The 21,920-nt window shown below is 38.4% G+C and overlaps 5 protein-coding genes and 1 long non-coding RNA gene across 7 annotated transcripts in view; 2 read left to right on the top strand and 4 right to left on the bottom strand.

The window, feature by feature from the left end:
* LOC100175092 (PRELI domain containing protein 3A-like) overlaps positions 1 to 5,134 on the top strand; it is a 7,108-nt gene extending 1,974 nt beyond the window's left edge. The window contains exons 5-6 of the mRNA XM_002124761.5: positions 3,628 to 3,730; positions 4,602 to 5,134. Coding sequence (XP_002124797.3) covers positions 3,628 to 3,730; positions 4,602 to 4,835 — 337 coding nt within the window. The 3' untranslated portion in view covers positions 4,836 to 5,134. The remainder of the gene's footprint in view (positions 1 to 3,627; positions 3,731 to 4,601) is intronic.
* LOC113475766 lies at positions 4,909 to 6,659 on the bottom strand. The gene is made up of 2 exons (XR_003397537.1): positions 6,595 to 6,659; positions 4,909 to 6,001 (listed from the first exon to the last, which is right to left on the bottom strand). It is a non-coding gene; the product is annotated as an uncharacterized LOC113475766 (long non-coding RNA).
* On the bottom strand, positions 6,660 to 9,769 carry LOC100186908 (tubulin alpha-1C chain-like; the record flags this gene model as incomplete). Its single annotated transcript, XM_026837090.1, has 7 exons — positions 9,615 to 9,769; positions 9,035 to 9,248; positions 8,454 to 8,549; positions 8,076 to 8,272; positions 7,584 to 7,754; positions 7,022 to 7,345; positions 6,660 to 6,788 (listed from the first exon to the last, which is right to left on the bottom strand). Coding segments are annotated over exons 1-7 (1,134 nt in total), but the record flags the coding sequence as incomplete, so codon positions are not given.
* A 24-nt stretch (positions 9,770 to 9,793) lies between these two features.
* Positions 9,794 to 14,033, bottom strand: LOC100186959 (tubulin alpha chain-like). Of its 2 annotated transcripts, none has more exons than XR_003397437.1 (8): positions 13,926 to 14,033; positions 13,240 to 13,450; positions 12,786 to 12,890; positions 12,212 to 12,408; positions 11,888 to 12,058; positions 11,292 to 11,682; positions 10,783 to 10,976; positions 9,794 to 10,615 (listed from the first exon to the last, which is right to left on the bottom strand). XR_003397437.1 is itself a non-coding variant. In XM_002122703.5 (8 exons), the coding sequence occupies exons 1-8, from the start codon at positions 13,926 to 13,928 to the stop codon at positions 10,480 to 10,482; spliced, it is 1,344 nt and encodes a 447-aa protein (XP_002122739.1). In that variant the 5' UTR covers positions 13,929 to 14,032; the 3' UTR covers positions 9,794 to 10,479. The 2 variants fall into 2 exon arrangements, 1 of the variants encoding a protein (XP_002122739.1); XM_002122703.5 differs by having other exon boundaries at positions 11,356 to 11,682; positions 13,926 to 14,032.
* A 438-nt stretch (positions 14,034 to 14,471) lies between these two features.
* Positions 14,472 to 18,620, top strand: LOC100184565 (b(0,+)-type amino acid transporter 1-like). Its single transcript, XM_009864218.3, has 4 exons — positions 14,472 to 16,585; positions 17,113 to 17,300; positions 17,678 to 17,884; positions 18,156 to 18,620. Exons 1-4 carry the CDS (start codon positions 15,781 to 15,783, stop codon positions 18,405 to 18,407), a joined length of 1,452 nt encoding a protein of 483 aa, XP_009862520.2. The 5' UTR covers positions 14,472 to 15,780; the 3' UTR covers positions 18,408 to 18,620.
* LOC100182200 lies at positions 18,426 to 21,854 on the bottom strand. The gene is made up of 5 exons (XM_002122853.4): positions 21,654 to 21,854; positions 21,045 to 21,069; positions 20,159 to 20,305; positions 19,709 to 19,778; positions 18,426 to 18,620 (listed from the first exon to the last, which is right to left on the bottom strand). Exons 1-5 carry the CDS (start codon positions 21,735 to 21,737, stop codon positions 18,575 to 18,577), a joined length of 372 nt encoding a protein of 123 aa, XP_002122889.1. The 5' UTR covers positions 21,738 to 21,854; the 3' UTR covers positions 18,426 to 18,574.
* Positions 21,855 to 21,920: the final 66 nt, after the last annotated feature.

Below are 21,920 nucleotides of genomic sequence, written 5' to 3' on the forward strand. Positions count from 1 at the left end.
AATTAATATTAACAAGAGACACTGTTCTTGACGTCATTATTCAGGTATAATAACTCACATATAATGGATCGAGGGTCTTTGAACTAAACAACAGCATTAAAGAAATTATAAATATTCCGACGAGTATAAAACTAGCCAAGCGATCTTGAAATGTAGGTTGCGGTTCATTTTCAATACCCAGGGGTGAAATGGTGAATGCATATGGCATTGCCTTCTCTTTCTCATCACCTTGAAATATATCTTAATATCAATGTAAACATTACATGCAAGAGAATTTAAGAACATAATTGTTTTATTTCAAATAGGACAAAAACTGGAACTAAATAAAAAGTTGGGAGAAAAATTAAAATCATCTTCAGTGATGTCAACAGTTTGACAAACTTTGGCTGTGGACAGTGGCGCACCCAGAAGGAAATAAAGGGGGGGGGGGATAATTTCGCGGACTTGTAATGTAGCGTCATTTAATGGAGGGCGAGTTCGCGGCCGTGTAACCTAGCATCGTTTAACAGGGGGCGAGTTTGCTGCCGTGTAACTAGCGTCGTTTAACGAGTGAAGAGTTCGCGCCCGTGTAACGTAGCATCGTTTAACGGGTGACGAGTTCGCTCCCGTGTAACTTAGCGTCGTTTAACGAGTGACCAGTTCGCGCCCGTGTAACTTAGCGTCGTTTAACGAGGGACGAGTTAGCGGCCTTGTAACCTAGCGTCGTTTAACGGGGGACGAGTTCGCGGCCGTGTAACGTAGCGTCGTTTAACGATGGACGAGTTCGCGGCCGTGTAAGTAGCGTCGTTTAACGAGGGACGAGTTCGCGGCCGTGTAACGTAGCATCGTTTAACGGGTGACGAGTTCGCTCCCGTGTAACTTAGCGTCGTTTAACGAGTGACGAGTTCGCGCCCGTGTAACCTAGCGTCGTTTAACGAGGGACGAGTTAGCGGCCTTGTAACCTAGCGTCGTTTAACGGGGGACGAGTTCGCGGCCGTGTAACGTAGCGTCGTTTAACGATGGACGAGTTCGCGGCCGTGTAAGTAGCGTCGTTTAACGAGGGACGAGTTCGCGGCCGTGTAACGTAGCGTCGTTTAACGGGGGACGAGTTCGCGGACATGTAACCTAGCGTCGTTTAACGAAGGACGAGTTCGCGGCCTTGTAAAGTAGCTAGTTAACGCGGGACGAGTTCGCGGCCGTGTAACTTAACGTCGTTTAACGAGGGACGAGTTCGCGGCCGTGTAACGTAGCATCGTATAACGAAGGACGAGTTCGCGGCCGTGTAACTTAGCGTAGTTTAACGGGGGACGAGTTCGCGGCCGTGTAACGTAGCATCGTTTAACGGAGGACGAGTTCGCGGCCGTGTAAAGTAGCGTCGTTTAACGGGGGACGAGTTCGCGGCCGTGTAACTTAGCGTCGTTTAACGGGGGACGAGTTCGCGGCCATGTAACCTAGCGTCGTTTAACGAGGGACGAGTTCGCGGCCGTGTAACGTAGCGTCGTTTAACGGGGGACGAGTTCGCGGCCGTGTAACCTAGCGTCGTTTAACGGGGACGAGTTCGCGGCCGTGTAAGGTAGCATCGTTTAACGGGGGACGAGTTCGCGGCCGTGTAACGTAGCGTCGTTTACGAGGGACGAGTTCGCGGACATGTAACCTAGCGTCGTTTAACGAGGGACGAGTTCGCGGCCGTGTAACGTAGCGTCGTTTAACAAGGGACGAGTTCGCGCCGTGTAACCTAGCGTCGTTTAACGGGGACGAGTTCGCGGCCGTGTAACGTAGCGTCGTTTAACGAGGGACGAGTTCGCGGCCGTGTAACGTAGCGTCGTTTAACGAGGGACGAGTTCGCGGCAGTGTAACCTAGCGTCGTTTAACGTGGGACGAGTTCGCTGCCGTGTAACTTAGCGTCGTTTAACGAGGGACGAGTTCGCGGCCGTGTAACGTAGCGTCGTTTAACGGGGACGAGTTCGCGGCCGTGTAACGTAGCATCGTTTAACGGGGGACGAGTTCGCGGCCGTGTAACGTAGCGTCGTTTAACGAGGGACGAGTTCGCGGCCGTGTAACCTAGCGTCGTTTAACGGGGACGAGTTCGCGGCCGTGTAACGTAGCGTCGTTTAACGAGGGACGAGTTCGCGGCCGTGTAACCTAGCGTCGTTTAACGGGGACGAGTTCGCTGCCGTGTAACGTAGCGTCGTTTAACGAGGGACGAGTTCGCGGCCGTGTAACGTAGCATCGTTTAACGGGGACGAGTTCGCTGCCGTGTAACGTAGCGTCGTTTAACGAGGGACGAGTTCGCGGCCGTGTAACGTAGCGTCGTTTAACGAGGGACGAGTTCGCGGCCGTGTAACCTAGCGTCGTTTAACGGGGGACGAGTTCGCGGCCGTGTAACGTAGCGTCGTTTAACGAGGGACGAGTTCGTGGCCGTGTAACGTAGCGTCGTTTAACGTGGGACGAGTTCGCTGCCGTGTAACGTAGCGTCGTTTAACGGGGACGAGTTCGCGGCCGTGTAACGTAGCGTCGTTTAACGTGGGACGAGTTCGCTGCCGTGTAACGTAGCGTCGTTTAACGGGGGACGAGTTCGCGGCCGTGTAACGTAGCATCGTTTAACGAGGGACCAAGCCTGCCAAAACACACGTAACCTCCCGAACGCACACACACTCGCACATACACTTAGGCAGACGAGTGCACGAGCCGGTGCGTTCGCATCAACGAATTCTCGAATTTTACACTGCGACCCTTGTTACGATTTATTGATATCAAAAAGGGGGGGGACTAGTCCCCCTAATCCCCCCCCCTGGGTGCGCCACTGCAGCTATATGATACCATACATGGCATTAATAGTTTAAAATATTCTGAAGTTTTAGGGTGTTTTATGTTACGCAATGTCTGTTAACATTGATGTTAGACTGCCATTCTTTATATTAAGGTAATTTTTGAAAGAGAACCTAAAGTCTTAATATCGCTGTTATGGTTGTAAAATCACTTTTAGTTTTGCAATGTATTTTGATATTAGTATTAATGATACGCATACTAGTACTACATCTGCATTTGAATTCGGATTTATTTTTTAAGTTTGTTTATAATTGCACCAGTTTTTAGATTATTGCACACCATAACACAGTATTAATACTAATAAAGTCTTTACTATAATTTCATGGAAGATTCCGAAAATCTGTTGTATGTTTCATACGTAGTTGTTGTTTTGATAAACAAGTTTTGTGTTGTGATGATCTGCACGAATCTACATTTCCTATGTGTCACTCTTGTCATAGTTATACTGCAATGTAACATTTAACAATATCAATGTATGAACATTACATGAAATTTGACATAGTTTTCTCTTTTTCTATAGTTAAATCTTTTTTTTATTTATATGGGTGGCTATTGGTGAGGTCTACAAAGGCATGCCATACCTGAGATCTGACCCCAATTTGGCCCATTATTCTGTTAACAATAGTTAAATCCACAATAACCTAAATCCCTTTTGTAATGTTGGTTTAATTCATTCTGTTCTCTATGAGTGAGGTCTTACACAGTGTTGGAACCTTTGGGGCTGGGATTTAAGCAATAACATCAAGCTATAAACTTCTAGATACAATATTTCATGTAAAATGCGTGTTTTTAAACCATTTTTTCTCTTTATTTATACAGGACTGTATTGAAACAGCAATGGCACATAACTTGCAAGAACTTGTCTTTTGTAAGCTTCTTTGAAAATGCCATGGGGACAACTATGATGGCGGCCTCTGTGAAGGTTGGTGCTTACTAATCTACTATCATCACTCGGTTTATTAATACAATATATAATTAAATGAAAGTTGTTTATCCTTTCGTTGCAAGCCGTCTACTGTTAATGGGTGTTCTAGTTCCTACATCTTGCGCCAGTTACCACATACATATACCCTCACAATAGTTGCAACGGCAAGCCTTGAACCATTAACCTCTAAGTTAGGAGGCAGAAGCACCAACTTCAGTACAGTACCATGGCTCCAGTCATATAATACTGTATTGGCAGGCGCGCAGGCCATAGTTCTGCCATGGACCTAACACGCCCACATTCCACCCCTTTGTAATCAAAACCAGCCATCCCTACTCACATTAGTTGTGTGTTACCTGATGCTAAATTTAGATCTGGATTAATTAAATCTCTTTAGTGTCCTCTGCTTACAACAGGGTATTTTAGGTTATATGGTTAAAGTCTCCGCTGTATTATTTGTAAACCATACCAGCAGTATCTATTTACAGCAACTGTAATGTACTCACATAAATAATGCTAAATCCAGATCTGGTGTATTTAAATTGCTTTGTTTTTAGCTTATAACTAATTAGGGTATTTTGGATTAATCAGATTAAAATCCTGATACTCTATATTGGTTTGTCGCCCCCTTGTGGTAAATGAAATTTAAAAACTTTTGGTGCATTCTAGTGAATATGTAATATAACATAATTCTTTTATGTTTTTTTATTCACACAACCCTTTGTAGACAAAACTTTTAAATTTGTTTTTAAAAAAATAAAGGTTAAGAATTTTATTTTTAACTTGTTTTTAGCGTTTAATATATGTTTAGACTTTTACCAATACTTCGTTGTTTTTGTTGGTTTTTAATCAAGTTGTTTAAACCCAGGGCCGACAAGGGATAGAATATGTGATCAACCAAGTAAGAGAAGAAGTTGAAAGAATTGCGTCAGCGCCGATTGAAGAGATGCAAACCTTAGCCACGAACACGATGAAAGAAATTAATTCATTCCAACAAAGTATTGGTGGTATGGGACGACGCTGGGAGGAAAATTTGCACGAAGAACTGAATGAATTTATTGCAAAATCAGGTTCAAATTTAATCGAACAGCCACAAAACTAAAGTTTTTTTTCCCATTGTACAAGTTGTCGACTGGAGTTTGATTTTCTTTTAGAATATTTTCCCTTTTTTTTTATTTATGTTCCCTTTTGTGTGCAAGTATTTCTATGCATATTTACTTCACATTTCTTGCTGAAAACAAACCATAATTGTTGATGTTCTTCTGGTATTTTTGTATTTCAACAACCCTACTTGGTTTCATAAACATTAAACATAGGACTTGTTTTATTGCATTAAAACCACTGCAAAGGCAGTTAACACATCAAATATTTATGGCAGGTTGAATAAATGGTTATTCTCTACAAATTATCTATTGAATTTTAATTTAGCTAAGAGCACTGAAACTGCTTGCTGGTCTTTTCAATGATCTTTAAGCTACAAAGTGTGCAAAATTTAAGCGGTCTTTCAGTAGCGCAGTGACAAAAATAAGGTTGTAGAGAGACAGCTCCAGTCAGTTTATTGAAATGGTGGGAACATATGAAGAAAGCTTAGCTAAATAGAAAACGAAGTTTAATAAATTAGTTCTTAAGCAAGATCAAAGTTTGATGTCGTAATATATTGACGGTAATGTATCTTATATTTGTTGATATAATTTATTATATTTCATATTAACATTTACACTAACCATGTAATAACTTGTTCTTTACATCAGCAGGTTAATATTTATCATTTAACCACAGAGGTGCTTTCCTACCATTGATTATTTTCGAGCAACTCGGGAGAGTTTTCTGACCATCTTATAGGATATTTGGTTTTACACACGTTTTTAAAATGTTTACGCATACTTTTGTATAGTAAGGTGAAGCTCATTTTCATTCTGTTTTCTCGTCCCAGTTAATAATAAACAAAACATGCAGAGAATTATAAAAGCGTAGGTTATTCTTACGACTGCTACTGACCGTTAAAAAATAAAACACGATCAGAATAGTATGTGCTAAAGATGTCCCGTCGTCCCCCACCCTATATTAAGTAAATTTTGAACTCAGTTTTGTGTGTATTTTTCTCTGTTACAACAAACAACCACAAATTAAATATGTTGGAATAGCAATAATCAGTATCCCGATTCAACTCCCGTATTGACTCCCGCTTGCTCGTAATATTTTAACAATGATGTCAAATCTGTTCGTGCACTTTCAAATTCATCTGTCTGCATGCCTTCCGCAGCGTACCTGGAATATAACATTTTCAGTTCAAAAGGTTTAAAATATTTCTTTCTTTTTACTACCGGTGTTTTCACTATATCCTGTCCTTTCGTTAAAAATATTTTAAATTCATCTGTCTGCATGCCTTCCGCAGCGTACCTGGAATATAACATTTTCAGTTCAAAAGGTTTAAAATATTTCTTTCTTTTTACCACCGGTGTTTTCACTATATCCTGTCCTTTTGTTAAAATATTTTACAATCTTCCACCGTTGGCTAATCGAAAAGACAAATAAACTTATATATTATTATTTTTATTATTATTAGTGTTGGCATGCTATCCATTTGAATATTGGGTTAAGCGTTTAGAAGGATTTATCACAATCCACGGATTCTGGGTTCGAAGCTTGATAGTGTCATTTTGTGCGTGTTTGTGCATTGAACAAGACACTTAAACTGAATTGTCCAAATTGTCAGCCATAAACTGTATCGGGTTTAGACCGATTGTAATAAATTTTGCTGTCGAACCAGAGGATTCCTCCGCCCTGCTTTCCCATTCTATACTATAGTAACAATAGGGGTAACGCACAAATGCAATGTCCAGTCAATTTTTTTCTCTTACCAGTGAACATACGCTTGCTTCGAAAACATCAAATCAAACTTGTCTTCCAATATCTTGAACACATCAGTGATGCCAGTATTATTTGCCATCATACAAACGCTCCTTTTATAATCAGCGAATCCTGAATCTGGCAACACTTTTGTTGCTCCGTGACAGATTCCAGTCTTTAGGCGATCAGGACCAAATTCATCCAACTATAAAAAATAAGTCTATGAAATATGTGATTTAAGCTATATTGGTTCTGAAACTACACTGCGGTTTGTCATTTATCGATGAATTGGCAAACTCTGGCCTTAATCCCGGGTCATCTTCATGCCTTGGCGCCTTATATAGAATTAGTTGTTGTTGTAGCATTTCTTAAAAATACCACTCAAAGGTTGCTTTTCTATATTTGTTAAATAAGTTCCCATTTCATAAAGTTTATTACCTTCAGCGTTTGGTCTTTTCTTAGCTCCGCTATTGTCGAACTGACGTCACCAGTCGTGACGTCACCTTTGTACATCACGTTACAAGACATAAATTTACCGTTCTTGACGTCACAGTTCGCTGACGCCAACTGGCGATCGAAGCAAGCATTTGTGACGTCATTAAGCGTCATCGATTCGATGTCGTTCGCTGATGACGTCATTGGTGCAAGCGATGAAGTAATAAAATGCATTTTCGGATACGGGATCAGATTAGTTTGCATTTGGCTGAGACTAACATTGATAGAGCTTTCAAACCTTAAACTTGACGTCACTGTGGATACGACCTAAGAATAAAACTGGAAAGTCAAATTCTTCCAGTAATACACAGCGCAATTTATACAGGATTAAAAGCAGTATTCACTTGCTGTACAGCCTGTTGGATTTACAGCCAAGCTATATAGCAGTTTGAGCAAAACGTTCTTTAAGAAGTTTATACAGGGTAAATTATCATCAACCTAATATTTTTTGTTGATGACATCATCAAAATATCGATGACCTCAAAATGATATTTTTCAATATTACCTGAGCCATAACGTTGTTTATATTCTTGTAAGTTGGCTCTTCGATGCCAAGTTTGTTTTTACACATTTCATAAACGGCCTCGTTATCCAGAACGAACGAAGCATCTGCGTATAACATGCTGTCCCGTGTTGCCAATACAGCGTTGTAGGGCTCCACCACAGACGTAGAAATCTTGAGATGAAAAGTTTAAACAAATTGTTTTGTTGTATTTTTATGAGAATCTACAAACAGGCAATTTGAAATAAGACCTAAACAAGAATTGGCTCATTACCTTATGAAATTATGTTATATATAGTAGGCTGGGGGAAGATGGGACACCTTTAGCACATAATATCCAGATATTCTGATCGTGAATCATACACCTTGTGCCCACTTTCATGTTACCACGTATATTTACGTGTTTTAGTATAATTACAGAAACAGGAAAAGCTATCACAATTTTATTTTATATTTTTTCCTCCTGCTTGACCTATTTCTCTAACTTAATTTTACCTTAGGCGACGGATAAACAGAGACCTCCATTCTTGTTTTCTTCGGGTATAATTCTGAAAGTTTTCTCATAACCAATGACGTAGTACCCGACCCTGTTCCCCCGCCCACAGAATGGTAAATTATAAAACCCTGCAGGTTGTCGCATGCCTCTGCAATCTTTGCTATCTTATTCGTTATCAAATCACAGTAATTCCCCCCTGAAAGACGTCAAAAAATATAAAAACTAAATAATATTCGGGCCTTTTAGATTATAAGATACTCGGTTCAAAGCGGGATGGTATCATCGTTATAACACAGGTGTTCTGTTTCATACACCTCGTGCCAGCTTTCGAGTTACCATTTATGTTATTTGTATCATAACGTTTTTATTATACCTACCAACTGAAATGCTTCCACGTGCGTAGTTACTTCCACTATCCTCCTTTCCAACGACTTGTTGGAACTCATTTTTGTAATCACCAACACAAATATCATCTTTAAATAAATAACATCATCGGTTTTTCTTCTTAACGGATACACTAACGAAGATTAACTAACGAAGATTAAGTTAGTTCAAATGGCGAAGAAGGGAAATTTGTGTGATATCAGCAGCAAAAGGACAGTCGTTAAAACAATCTACGGGTGAAAACTACTTGAGTAAAATAGGGCGTGTGGGCTAAACCCGCATTAAAGTAAACCTAACTTATAATGAGTTCTGTGTATTTACAATTCACGAGAATACAGTTATATATTAAGTTGGGAAAAGACGGGACACCTTAAGCACATAATACCCAGATATCCTGATCGTGTTTTAAACAATTAACAATGGTCCATGGAAGTCGTGAGGATACGGTTTTATAAATCTAAGATACTTCTTGTTTGCTACCAAATTAAACAATAAAAAAGCTAAGAATAAAAACACGAAAGCGACGCTCTACTCAAACCTAACGAGTAATTACAATTCAGAAGTTTGTTCATACCAATAACTGTCGGCTCCATATCAACAAAAAGCGCTCTTGGAGCATAAGCCCCGCTTTCGGATTTATTAAAGAAAGCATTAGGACTGTTGCTTTGTAAAGTAGCCCCATCTGTGATACCATCTTTCAAGATACCATGTTCTGCATAATATAGTTCCCAACAACGTTGTCCAACCCGTAGCCCTGCTTCCCCAACGTGAATAGATATTATTTCGCTCTGAAAAATGATATTTTAACGACTCGTTTTGTTGCTAATATAGACTCCTATTATACAGCATTTATATTTCAGTTAATATATAGCATTTTTTTTCAGATAATATAGTCAGATTAATTTTGTTGCTGATATACACACATAATATGCAGCATTTTTATTTATTTCTCCAAATCAGTAACGAAGATGAGATTATTTTACCGACAAAAGAGAATTAACATCAGGACGACAACTAAACCAGGCTTTGTAAAACTCCTAAAATCTCCGATAATTGCTTTGCTACAGAGCAGAACACACTACGGGTAAAACTTAGCATATGTATAAAGTATTTAAACTGTATAAAGTATTTTACCATTAGTGTATAAATCTCACCATATTCTTTACTTCTCTTTAAAACCAACCAAAATAATTTAAATTTGGTTTTTATTCTAATGCAGTAGCGCCCATTGTGATTTAACAGGTCAAAGTCGACGCTTTTGAAGGGCGGATATGACGTAATTCCTTTGTTTTAAATAAATATTTTCTCACGGAAATACCACATTTTCATATTGTTTTATGGTATTTATTATTTTATATTCATGTGCAACTTGGCTACATATTTGTGGCAAAATGAAATATATTATATCTCTTAAATACATTGGACCAGCTATTTGACTTTAATGTACACAAAAATAGGTTTTCAAATTGTTTTTTTTAGAAATATTTTGTGTTAAGGTTGTCGCATGTACATAATATCAAATATCTTGTCAATATACTTGTATAGCATTGCTTTTAAACCTTTTGGCCGTTACTTAAAATGGACCATTATTTGATCTTGTCGAGTCGTTAAATTGTAGTTTACAAAGCCTTTGACTTTTACTGTATTGTAAAAGTAAATTCACGTACTCACAAAAAAGTTGGGAAAAACCACATTTTTTGCTGGAATTTGGGTGGCGCAAAAGGGCTGAAAAGCAAAGCTATAAATATATTAAAGACACTTCGCTTTTTATGGCGCTCTGGTTTAAAACTTTACAATAAAATTCAACGTTATAGTTTTCCAGAATAAACTCCTTTTCTTGCAAATATTATATAAGTTTACAATGGTTATCTTCGGCAAGTAATACTAACTGTATCAAGTGTGTTAGGTGACTTACGTCATACAATGGGTTTGTTATGTCATACATGTGTAAATATTCTAGTTTTTTGCAAATAATAGCAATTGTGTAGGGTGAGTTTTACGTCACATAGGGTGAATATTCTAGTATTCTTCGGCTTCGTCTTCTTGTCCGTCTTCGGTCGAGTCCATTCCAACTTCTTCATAATCTTTCTCAAGAGCAGCGAGGTCTTCTCTCGCCTCCGAGAATTCCCCTTCTTCCATTCCCTCTCCAACGTACCTGTAGATCGAAGATATATAGTAGGGTGGGATAAGGTACTATTATCACACAATATCCAAATATACCGATCGTGTTTTAAATATTTAACAACGGTCTATGTGAGTGAAGTGTATAAGGAACAGAACTCCCATGTTATAATAACTGTCGTAGCTTTTATTTAAACTTACCAGTGGACGAATGCTCTCTTTGAATACATCAAGTCAAACTTGTGGTTAAGCCTTGCCCATGCCTCTGATATTGCAGTTGTGTTACTTAGCATGCAGAGAGCTCTGCCTAGTTTCGCCATGTCTGCTCCCGGAACTTGTGTAGGCGGTTGATGGTTGATCCCAACTTTGAAACCAGTGGGACACCAATCGACAAACTGTAACGAGAAAATACTTTGAAATAAAATTGGTTTCATGATAAGTTTGTTGTAGCGTTTAAAATCTAGAAAAACCTGTCTTAAACTTTGCTATGTGTGCGAAAGAGACAACTATTAAACATTTTTTTTTCTTCTTCGACGATATCGAGTTTAATATGTTGTGGCAAAATGATGTTTGTATTCTCTTTTATCTTTTGCAGTAAATAAAAAACATTTACAGAATAGCATAGCTGTATCAAAGGGACTTTAAAGGGCGTATAATTCATGGTTTAAAATGCGGTTAGAGAATGCGGGATATTATGTTACTGCACCCACCTTGCCCCAAACAACTATATGTTAAAAGTATCTCTGGTCCATCAAACGTTGTGAATTTGTTTACCTGGATAGATCGTTTTTGTTTAACGGCTGCTATTGCTGCTGTTACGTCCTTCGGCACCACGTCACCTCTGTACAACATACAACACGCCATGTACTTCCCATCACGAGGGTTGCATTTCACCAAGGTGTTGGCTGGTTCAAAGCAAGCGTTGGTGATATCACCAACCGTCATCTGTTCATGTTTGGCCTTTTCGCTGGATAAGATTGGCGCATAGGTGGCAAGCGGAAAGTGGATTCGTGGATACGGCACCAAGTTGGTTTGGAATTCTGTTAGATCAACGTTCAATGATCCTTCGAACCTTAGAGATGCAGTGATTGAAGAAACAACCTGTTAGAAGATTATGTCTTAATATACGTTCTATATAGGTGATCACCCTCAAAGTTACATTCGTGGCAACTCGTAAGCTGACACGAGCTGTATAAAACAGCACACTCGTGTTATAACAACTGCCGTTTTCTGGTCACGCGAGGATAAAAAAAAATTAGGCCTACATTCATTCATTTTTAAAATTATTTATTCTTTAATTCATTACCTGAGCAATGACTCGGTTAAGATGCTGGTATATTGGGCGACCAATTTCAAGCTTGTTGGTGCAAATATCATAGATTGCCTCGTTGTCGACCATGAACGCACAATCTGTATGCTCCAGTGTTGTGTGTGTTGTCAACACCGAGTTGTAAGGCTCGACAACGGCAGTGGAGATCTGTAGGTTAGATCAAAAGTAAATATTAAAATTTGAAATCACTATTCTATATGGCTAGCGGCTAGGGGTCTAATAGACGGCACACTTTTATGCAACAAGGCATAGAGTCAGTTTAATCGAATAAGAATCTACGATATCCACAGTCTTACAAACCTTCGGGGCCGGGTAAACGGCAAACTCCAGTTTCGATTTTCGTCCGTAATCAATCGAAAGCCTTTCCATCAGCAATGATGTAAACCCCGACCCTGTACCGCCACCAAACGAGTGGAAAATTAAGAAACCCTGCAGTCCTTCACATCCTTCAGAGAGTTTTTGAATACGATCAGTAACTTTTTCAATAACTTCTTTACCTGTAAAAAACAATATTTGAAAGCTCATTAGTATTAATTTTATGTAGTATTGTTTATCCTCACATGCCTGAAACATAGCCTTTATTAAAAAATTTATAATCTTCAACAAACCTGTAAACAGCGGCCCATATCATAAATGCAACCATAGTATGGTAGGGGAGAAGAGGATGGGCCACCTATTTATTTTATTTTCTCGTCCCAGTTGGTAATAAACAAAGAACATTGAAAGAATTATTAACTCGTTTCCTCACGACTCTCATAGACCGTCGTTAATTATATAAAACACGATTAGGATATTGAGATATCATGTGGTAAAGGTGTCCCATTTTTCCCGTCCTACTATATATATCGCATTCCATACACTACCAGTAACATACCGACGGTGTAGTGACCACGAGCGTAGTTATTTGCCGCATCTTCTTTGTTAGTGATCATTTGATCCGGGTGAAATAACTCCTTGTAATCACCCGTGCGAATCTCGTCTGTAAATAAATCGTATAAGGTTAAGATGTGGCCAGACATCAAGAATAAAAAGGAAAACACCAAACCAAGTTAACTTTAAGTAGGATTACCTAAAATTAATTTACGTCGTATATCTGCCACATACAACTTATACGGCGTTCTTATACCAGATGAACAAATATTAACCAAAAGTGGCCGGTTTCATTTCGTGCCGAAACTCATTCATATAGATTAGGAATACATTACACAACATACACTCATACAGTAAGCTTTAAGTGAGCCACAATGAAATCCCCGTGTTATAACGACTGTCGTTGCACCGCCACACGAGAATAAATATACTGCACTTGTTCAAAAGCTTCTACCTACCGATTACAGTTGGTTCTAAATCAACGAATATTGCTCTTGGTATATGACGACCACCGTTCGTAGTCTGGAAGAAAGTTCCAACCGCGTCGCTTTGGTCTCCACTTTTGACCAAACCGTTGGGTTGTATCCCATGTTCTAAGCAATACAGCTCCCAACATGCGTTACCGATCTGAACGCCAGCTTGCCCAATATGAAGTGAAATGCATTCTCTCTGTAAAAAAATGGGGTCAGGATCTGGTGTTACGAAATACGTAGCAGACAAAAATCAAGCTCAGCAAATTGTATATTAAAGGAGATATATATTTCGCCCAAATGGCATGGTCCATATTTGTTGCGTGTTGTTAACATAATATACCGTTACAGTTTCCAATTAAGTATTTGAATATTTCTGTACCATATGTCAATACGTTGTCTTTAGTTTAGACATATTAATAAAGTAGCAATATATTATTTCGCAAGGAAACATTGTAACGTCATATAAACGTCGTTTTCAAAAGAGTATAATATCACTCTGTATTATTTAGATATTCACGTGCCTGTCGCGTGTTATTAAAATGCAATACGGTTCGCATGCTGTCGAAAACATGCCTTTACATATTGTATGTTACGTACTCGTATTTTAGTCCTGGTGTATTAATAATGTGACAAAAACGAAAATTATGATTAGTAAAATAACATAAACTTACCATCTTGTTCGTTTAGTTTAAAATTCGATCAAACTTAGCCAACTTTGCAGTCTGTTACGTGCGCACAGCTAGCCTATTGTGATGCAACAGAGAGGTTTAGTCTGCACGATCGCGGTCCGGAAATGACGTCATGGCTTCCTCAATCGGTGATTCGCTGAGAGAAGTCATGTGACTCCTTTTCCGATTAATTGACAAATTAACGCGTGACAACTGAGTTGATATCAAATACCGAATCGCGTTATTTTTTAAAGCGTGCAGATTGGGTTCAATGAAAAAACACCGGTGTTTGTAACGAATGTGGTTGCCTCGCCACGCGAAGATAAATAAGTTATATTCAACCATTTAACAGCCACGCCTTTTAACTGGTGCTCTTTCCCGTTCTTTCTAACCATAGCGTGTTTTAACATCTGACGTTTTACCACTAATTCCCTTATTTTTGTTGTTTTATTATTCTTCGCTGTTGCATTCAAAAAAATAATTTAAAAACATATTTTTATGTCTTTCTAAAATTCAAAATCATTTTTGTATTTATAAACGAAAAAATGAAATATTAAAATATGGGATATTATGCGTTAACGGTATCTATCTTACCCCGCCCTACTATATGACATTTTCATTGACACAAAAAAGGCACTTTTTTAACTTTATACTTTTTCGTTCAATGTCAATTTGCTTAGGGCCGATTGCGGTAAACTGCACTGCACCGCTTCGCGTTACCGCGTGTGAAACAGAACATCTGTGTAATGTAAATATAACTACTGTCGTTGCCTGTCACTTGCGATTAAGTTAACACTTATTCTTTAATATGCATATAGGTATTTAGCAGATTTACGCTTTTTAGTTTGGGTTAATACTTTCAGTAAAAAGTAAAATATTATAGTGGAATAAATGCATTATAAATTTCGGCTCTTCTAGAACAGAGATGGTTTGCTATAAAATGCGCAACAAAAAAAACTAGTCTCGTTTATGACGCTAGTTTTTGAAAAAATCTTTGCATATTCGTAGAACGTGGTGTATTCTGTTATAATGTAACGAGAATCCTCCAACAATATGAGTTCTATATATCACCAGGGTCAGATTAACGAAACTTTTTGCAAAAGCTCTTTCAGCTGATTTATTTTGTGCACTAAATATAATTTACAATATGTTCGGTTTTAGCTAAGTTTGGGTTTGCATACTAGCCATTCGACCGTAAGAGTTCGTTTGTGTAAAAGAGAGTTTAACCTTAGGCGAGGCAGTTTATTTCAGTGAAGCGTGTAGAGTGGAATACCTCAACTGTAACGTTCACTATCCCGCAGAATGAAATGCTTGGTTAGCTGCGAATACACAGAGTTGCATCTAACTCTTAACCAGACGGCAAAGCAAGGAAGTTTATTGTGTAATGGAACTTTAGCCTGCATTTATAATGCCCCACGAGTATTGCGGTATACTCGGTCTAATATAAAAGAGAAAAGTTGTTGCAGAGAATTACTATAATCAGTTTTATTTGCATTCTGCAGGCAGTTCAAGTTTTGTCGGCATTGTCAAAATATTGACTAACCTATCGCGTAAAGTATACTTATGCTGTTAGGCATGTTATAAATATGATTGAGCTCGTTTTACAAGTTGAACTTGCTTATAAAGGTTTCAAAAGTATTCTGGTCAATTTAAATCGGATCGCAAAACGTTGGGTCACAAATTAACTCTTAGGTGATTCGAAAAATGCTCTTTAAATAATAATGCTTTTCTTTCAATGAGTATTTTATCACTAATACATACTTAAGAGTATATTAAGCCTAAGGCATGTATAGTGTATGGCCGATTTATATTTTCAGTGTTCTGTAGTTTTAGTGTACACATTAATATTTAATTCAATATGAATCAAGATGACGGTTCAACGAAATTTGAACTAAAAAAGAAGATCGGATTTTTTGCGAGCGTTGCCCTAGTAGCTGGTATGATAGTGGGGGCTGGGATTTTCATTTCTCCGACAGGAGTATTGAGATCTGTGAACGGGAGCGTCGGTTTAAGTTTGGTGATATGGGTTGTATGCGGTTTAGTTGCAATGTGCTCCTCCCTTTGCTACTGTGAGCTTGGCACAATGTTGAAAGCTTCAGGAGGTGATTTCACAAACTTTAACCTTGCATTCGGGCCAGCGTTCTCCTTCGTTTACATATGGTCTTCAATAGCGATATATCCTGGAGGGCCTGCAACGTTACTAATTTTCGCCCGGTATTTGTCAAGTCCATTTTACCCAATTGGGTGCAACCCGCCAGAAAGCGTAATTAAACTGTTCGCAATTTCACTTGCGTTTGTCCTCATCTATGTCAACTGCAGAAGCGTAACTGGATCAGTTTATTTTCAACTTACATGCACTGCTGCTAAATTCTTGGCTATGCTAGTTATCGCAACTGGAGGAATCGTAGTCGCGATCCAAGGCAACCCGGTAGCTACCCACAACTTCCAGCATGCATTTGATTCATCAGACTTTGAAGGCCTGACAGTACCAGACATAGGCAGAGCCTGCTACCAAGGTTTATTCGCATATAACGGTTGGCATTTCATTAACTCTGTTACTGAAGAGATCTCCAACGTACAGCGGACGTTGCCACGCGCTTCTATCGTGTCCGTGGTGTTAGTAATGACCGTTTACTTGCTCGTCAACATTGGATATTTCTCGGGTAAGATAGATGAGGGGGTGGGGGAGATGGGACACCTTATTATTCTATTTTCTCGTCCCATTTGGTAGCACACATAAAAAATCAAAGAAATATAAAACCGTACACCTCCCAAAGACTTGTGTTACTTGTTTAAAACACGGTCAGGATATTTGATATTATGTGGTAAAGATGTCCCATCTCTCCTCACACACCATATGAAATACTTGTTAATATAACTGTGGCCTAAATATCATGTCCAATGGCGTGACTTTTCGTACATACCTTTCACATATAGAATGTAATAGTCGACTATACTTGAACGCAGTGGTTGGTCTGCCTCTTGGTCAAGAGAATAAGAGGTACGAGGCTCGCCGATGCTTGTACATTTATGTTTGTCTTTGGGTAAGACATTTAAGTTGCTTCAACCCAGTGGTCACCAAACACTTTTCTTAATTGTTAGCTATATCTATAAAACAAACCTTAAAACCACAAGTGAATAAATAAGTAATATCATCTATTCCATCAAAAACTCAATTTGCACTTTGCAGTTTTAACAGTGGAAGAAATGCTCTCATCAAAAGCTCTCGCTGTGGTATTTGCCAACAAGATCCTCGGTTCGTTCGCGTGGATTATTCCTGTATCTGTATGCATCTCAATAGTTGGATCTCAAAACGGGGGTTACCTGTTGCGTGCCCGCCTGCCTTTTGTCGCAGCTAGAGACGGTAACTTACCAAAGGTAAACTTGATGCGTTATTTTCTTTCTGTGACTGACAACTTGGACAACCCATGAGTAACCGCTGGGTTGGAGCAATTGTGATTTTTTTTCCAAGGATGGTTAATCACACTTCAGGCATTTGTACGCGTATATGGATAGCAGTAAACAAAAGTAAAGAAATACGGTACGGGAGAAGATGGGACACCATTTTGTTCTGTTTTCTCGTCCCATTTGGTAGTAAACAAAGAACATTCAAATTATTATAAAACCCTATTCTTACGAATCTCATATTGCTTAGATCATTGTTAATTGTTTAAAACACGACCAGGATATGTTATATATTATGTGCTAAATATGTCCCGTCTTACCCCACTATACAATATTAAATCTCTATTTAGATATTCGGGATGATACACGTCGATCATTACACCCCGGTACCTGCTAATTTATTAAACGGTGGAATCATCATATTTCTTATAATACTTGGTGACTTCGATGCCCTCATATACATACAAGGATCTGTGTTTTGGTCGTTTTACGGGTTAAGTGCAGTTAGTCTTCTTGTTTTGAGACACAAGATGCCAAACTTGCATAGACCATACAAGGTAAATAAAGTTTTTTGTTTTAAATGAACATCATTTTGGACCGGGCTAAATTTTAATAGACTCAATACGCTTTAGTTGTGAAACGGATGGTAAGTCGTACAATCAGGCAAGAAGAGCGTGTGAAACGGAACAGTGGTGTTATAACGACTAGTGTTATAATGTCGTAACTTGACTGCAAAAAATAAATAAGGTTCATTTATCTGTTTAGATCGTTCGTTATACCTAAAACAAATCGTTTATAAACATAAACATTAACCTTTTCTTTTACCAGGTCCCAATATTTGTTCCCATACTAACAGTGGTGTTCTCTCTCTACTTTGTGATTGCACCCCTTGTGCACGACCCAAGCCCCATATACCTTTTCCCCGTATGTTTCTATATTACGTCACTGATTATTTATTACGTATTCGTCGTCAAAAAGTTAGAGCTACCGGGAAGTGACGTAGCTACCAAATTTATTCAAAAACTTCTAAAAGTTGCAGAAACAGATTGGGAGGGCGGCCCTTTTAACGATAAAAGGTAGCTATATATGTATACTGTGTTTATCAAATTCGTGATTATTTAATCTCTTCTTGAACAACACAATAAGCATTTGGTGAACATTATTCATGTAATTTGTATTATACGTCATACAACTTCAAGATGCGCAGCAGCAAGATTTTAAAAACGCTTTATCTGTTTGCTTTCTTCTTACAACTCGTCGCTTCTTATTTTTCTTCCAGCCATTGGATTAGCTCTGTAATATTTGCATGAATAAACTAAACTGCCGAAATGTTACACGCCATGCTCACTGTCGAGTTATAACATGAGTGTCTTTTATACACCAGACACACATGCTGTATTCACGCAACTCATGCTTACTGTCGAGTTATAACATGGGTGACTTCTTATACACCAGACACACAGGCTGTATTCACGCAACTCATGACCACTGTCAAGTTATAACATGGGTGACTTCTTATACACCAGACACACATGGTGTATTCATACACCTCATGCTTACTGTCGAGTTATAACATGGGTGACTTCTTATACACCAGACACACATGGTGTATTCATTCACCTCATGCTTTCTGTCGAGTTATAACATGGGTGACTTCTTATACACCAGACACACAGGCTGTATTCACGCAACTCATGACCACTGTCAAGTTATAACATGGGTGACTTCTTATACACCAGACACACATGGTGTATTCATACACCTCATGCTCACTGTCAAGTTATAACATGGGTGACTTCTTATACACCAGACACACATGGTGTATTCATTCACCTCATGCTTTCTGTCGAGTTATAACATGGGTGACTTCTTATACACCAGACACACAGGCTGTATTCACGCAACTCATGACCACTGTCAAGTTATAACATGGGTGACTTCTTATACACCAGACACACATGGTGTATTCATACACCTCATGACCACTGTCAAGTTATAACATGGGTGACTTCTTATACACCAGACACACATGGTGTATTCATTCACCTCATGCTTACTGTCGAGTTATAACATGGGTGACTTCTTATACACCAGACACACATGGTGTATTCATTCAACTCATGCTTTCTGTCGAGTTATAACATGGGTGACTTCTTATACACCAGACACACATGGTGTATTCATACAACTCATGACCACTGTCAAGTTATAACATGGGTGACTTCTTATACACCAAAACACACATGGTGTATTCATACACCTCATGCTCACTGTGAAGTTATAACATGGGTGACTTCTTATGTGCCAGACACACATGGTGTATGCATGGACCTCATATGTTTCATGTCAAGCAAGTTACTGTTAAAACGCACATTACTTACTGAAAATGTTTAATTACTTCATTAATGAAATCGACCGCACTCGTCATATCCAGCATTACTTTCTTCAACTCTGCGAATGAAAAAAGTACCAGGGATCAAATTATTAAACATTAAGAATTTAAACAATTGTGTTTCACTACCTATTAAGGCCCATTTATAAAACGGCACTTTGGTTTACAATTATCCGCTGAGAACATGCTTTTACACGTGGGTGATTATTTATCACTCTCAGAACCCATACAGACATTAGGTAACCTATTTAAATTTTCAATGTACGTTTATCGTTCGAGTAAAGCTAATTTGGCAAGTATTTGCTAAACTAGTACGCTAACGTTGTCATATTATGGTTAAAGACATCTGTTTTATATTATCATCTTAAAGGGTATCATTCGAAATGTTGACGTCACGTTTACGACAACTCCATTTACGTCACAATGACGTCATCACTACCTTGTACATTCCTTGAGCTGGAAGCTTCCACAAATACTTTGTCAAGATAAGAAGCTTCAATGTTGGTCTTCTCCTTTACTATGACCAGCATATCATGAATGCTTGATGACTTTCCATTATAGAGTGTGTCTACTTCAGTGGATGTTGCTGCAATGAATGTTTAGTGGAATTAATTATAAAGTAGGATAGAGGAAGATGGGACAACTTTACATTCTATATTGCTGTCCCATTTTATAGTTAGCAAAGAACATTTTAAAAAATTATAAAACCGTATTTTTACGACTCCCATAGACCGTCGTTAATCGCTTACAACACGATCTAAATATTTGTACATAGTTAGTGCAAAAGGTGTTTCGTCTTCTCCCAACCTTCTATATTATTTGAATAGCAGGAACAATACACTGGATAAACCACAATGTTCAGATCAAATATGAATATCTCAAGGCACAATCTATATGTCAATTGAATTCATGGATTAACCTGATTCCCAAAATACCACTATGGGAAATACACCACCCAACATAAACAACAATCTTTTTCGTTGTGCACGAAATATAGGTTTTATAAAGTTTCGATTTTGACCGCAGGGCAAATATTTAGAAGACGTTGGACATGTATAGCATGAACTCTGCTTTACAATGCATAGGTAGTTTGTGCTTGGTATAAACTTCTTGCCACGAATTGACAAACGGTTTAGTTTTATTTTGAAAATACACGTATGTTTAAGTGATACACGTAAAAAGTGCTACCAGTGACTTTTACAGTAAACATTTCTGATAGTGCAGGGCAAGTAATTAGAAGGCACTGTGCAAGTCAAGTATAGCATGCACTGGACTTCACAATGTATAGATAGTTCGTGCTTGATGTAAACAAAATGATTGCTTACCTGCGTCGATGACTTCCTGCAGTGACTGTAAAAGAAACGCACGAATGTGGTTAATGAAAAAAATATAAAAGCATAGACGCTGGAACAGGACTTTTTATAACTATTAGGACGTTTACATAATTTTTTTATTCAATCGAAAATGGAAACCATTGTGATCCGAAGTTTGCCACAGTAAAAAACACGGCTTATAGAGATATCTCTATAGTTGGTTCTGTATAATAAACTTTTTGCCACGAAATGAGCCGCAGTATAATACGTAGAATGCATATCATATGGTTGCAAACTGAGTATCAAGTGTTGTACACATTACAACGGTTTAGTTTATACTGAGAGATTAAAGTACTTATAATAGGCTATATATGTATTCCTTTATAAAATTAGTATAGTAGGGCGGGGGAAAATGGGACACCTTTTTATATATTTTCTCTTCCCACTTGGTAGAAAACAAAGAGTATTCAAAGAAATATAAAATCATACGACGTCCATACACTGCTGTTGTCAATTGTTTACAACACGATCAGTATGTGCTAACATTTTCCCGTCTTCTCCCACCCTATACCGTATACTTCAAACATATTACTTATAGTTATACAATAGTCCAAGTTATACCTTCATATCTGCCATTTCGACTTCAGTTGCCGAAACAAGACCCAAAGCAAAACAAAACAACGTCACTGAGGCAATAACTCTCATCTTATTTATTTTACTGCCTGTTGTTTAAGCGCACCGTATGAACAAATGACGTTTAAAACTTTGTTGTGGATAATATTTCCTTGCAGTCACTTTCTAAACGTGTTTCGCTGTGAGGCACGTTTGTGACAAAACCGGTGCAGGGTAAGAAATTAGCGCTTTCGTCCGCACTTTATGCGAGAAATG

Source organism: Ciona intestinalis, chromosome 1 (assembly GCF_000224145.3).
Source record: "Ciona intestinalis chromosome 1, KH, whole genome shotgun sequence".
Lineage (NCBI taxonomy): Eukaryota > Metazoa > Chordata > Ascidiacea > Phlebobranchia > Cionidae > Ciona > Ciona intestinalis.

Coding starts and splice junctions, on each gene's coding strand:
- LOC100186959 (XM_002122703.5), bottom strand. Junction 12,891..13,239: donor TTTAGAACCAACTGTAATCG/GTAGGTAGAAGC, acceptor ATTTATTTACAG/ACGAGATTCGCACGGGTGAT. Junction 10,616..10,782: donor AAGAGAGCATTCGTCCACTG/GTAAGTTTAAAT, acceptor TTCGATCTACAG/GTACGTTGGAGAGGGAATGG.
- LOC100184565 (XM_009864218.3), top strand. CDS start 15,781: ATGAATCAAGATGACGGTTCAACGAAATTTGAACTAAAAAAGAAGATC. Junction 17,301..17,677: donor GAGACGGTAACTTACCAAAG/GTAAACTTGATG, acceptor ATCTCTATTTAG/ATATTCGGGATGATACACGT. Junction 17,885..18,155: donor ACTTGCATAGACCATACAAG/GTAAATAAAGTT, acceptor TTCTTTTACCAG/GTCCCAATATTTGTTCCCAT.
- LOC100182200 (XM_002122853.4), bottom strand. CDS start 21,737: ATGAGAGTTATTGCCTCAGTGACGTTGTTTTGTTTTGCTTTGGGTCTT. Junction 21,070..21,653: donor TCGAAATGGCAGATATGAAG/GTATAACTTGGA, acceptor TTTCTTTTACAG/TCACTGCAGGAAGTCATCGA. Junction 19,779..20,158: donor CAGCTCAAGGAATGTACAAG/GTAGTGATGACG, acceptor TTTCATTCGCAG/AGTTGAAGAAAGTAATGCTG.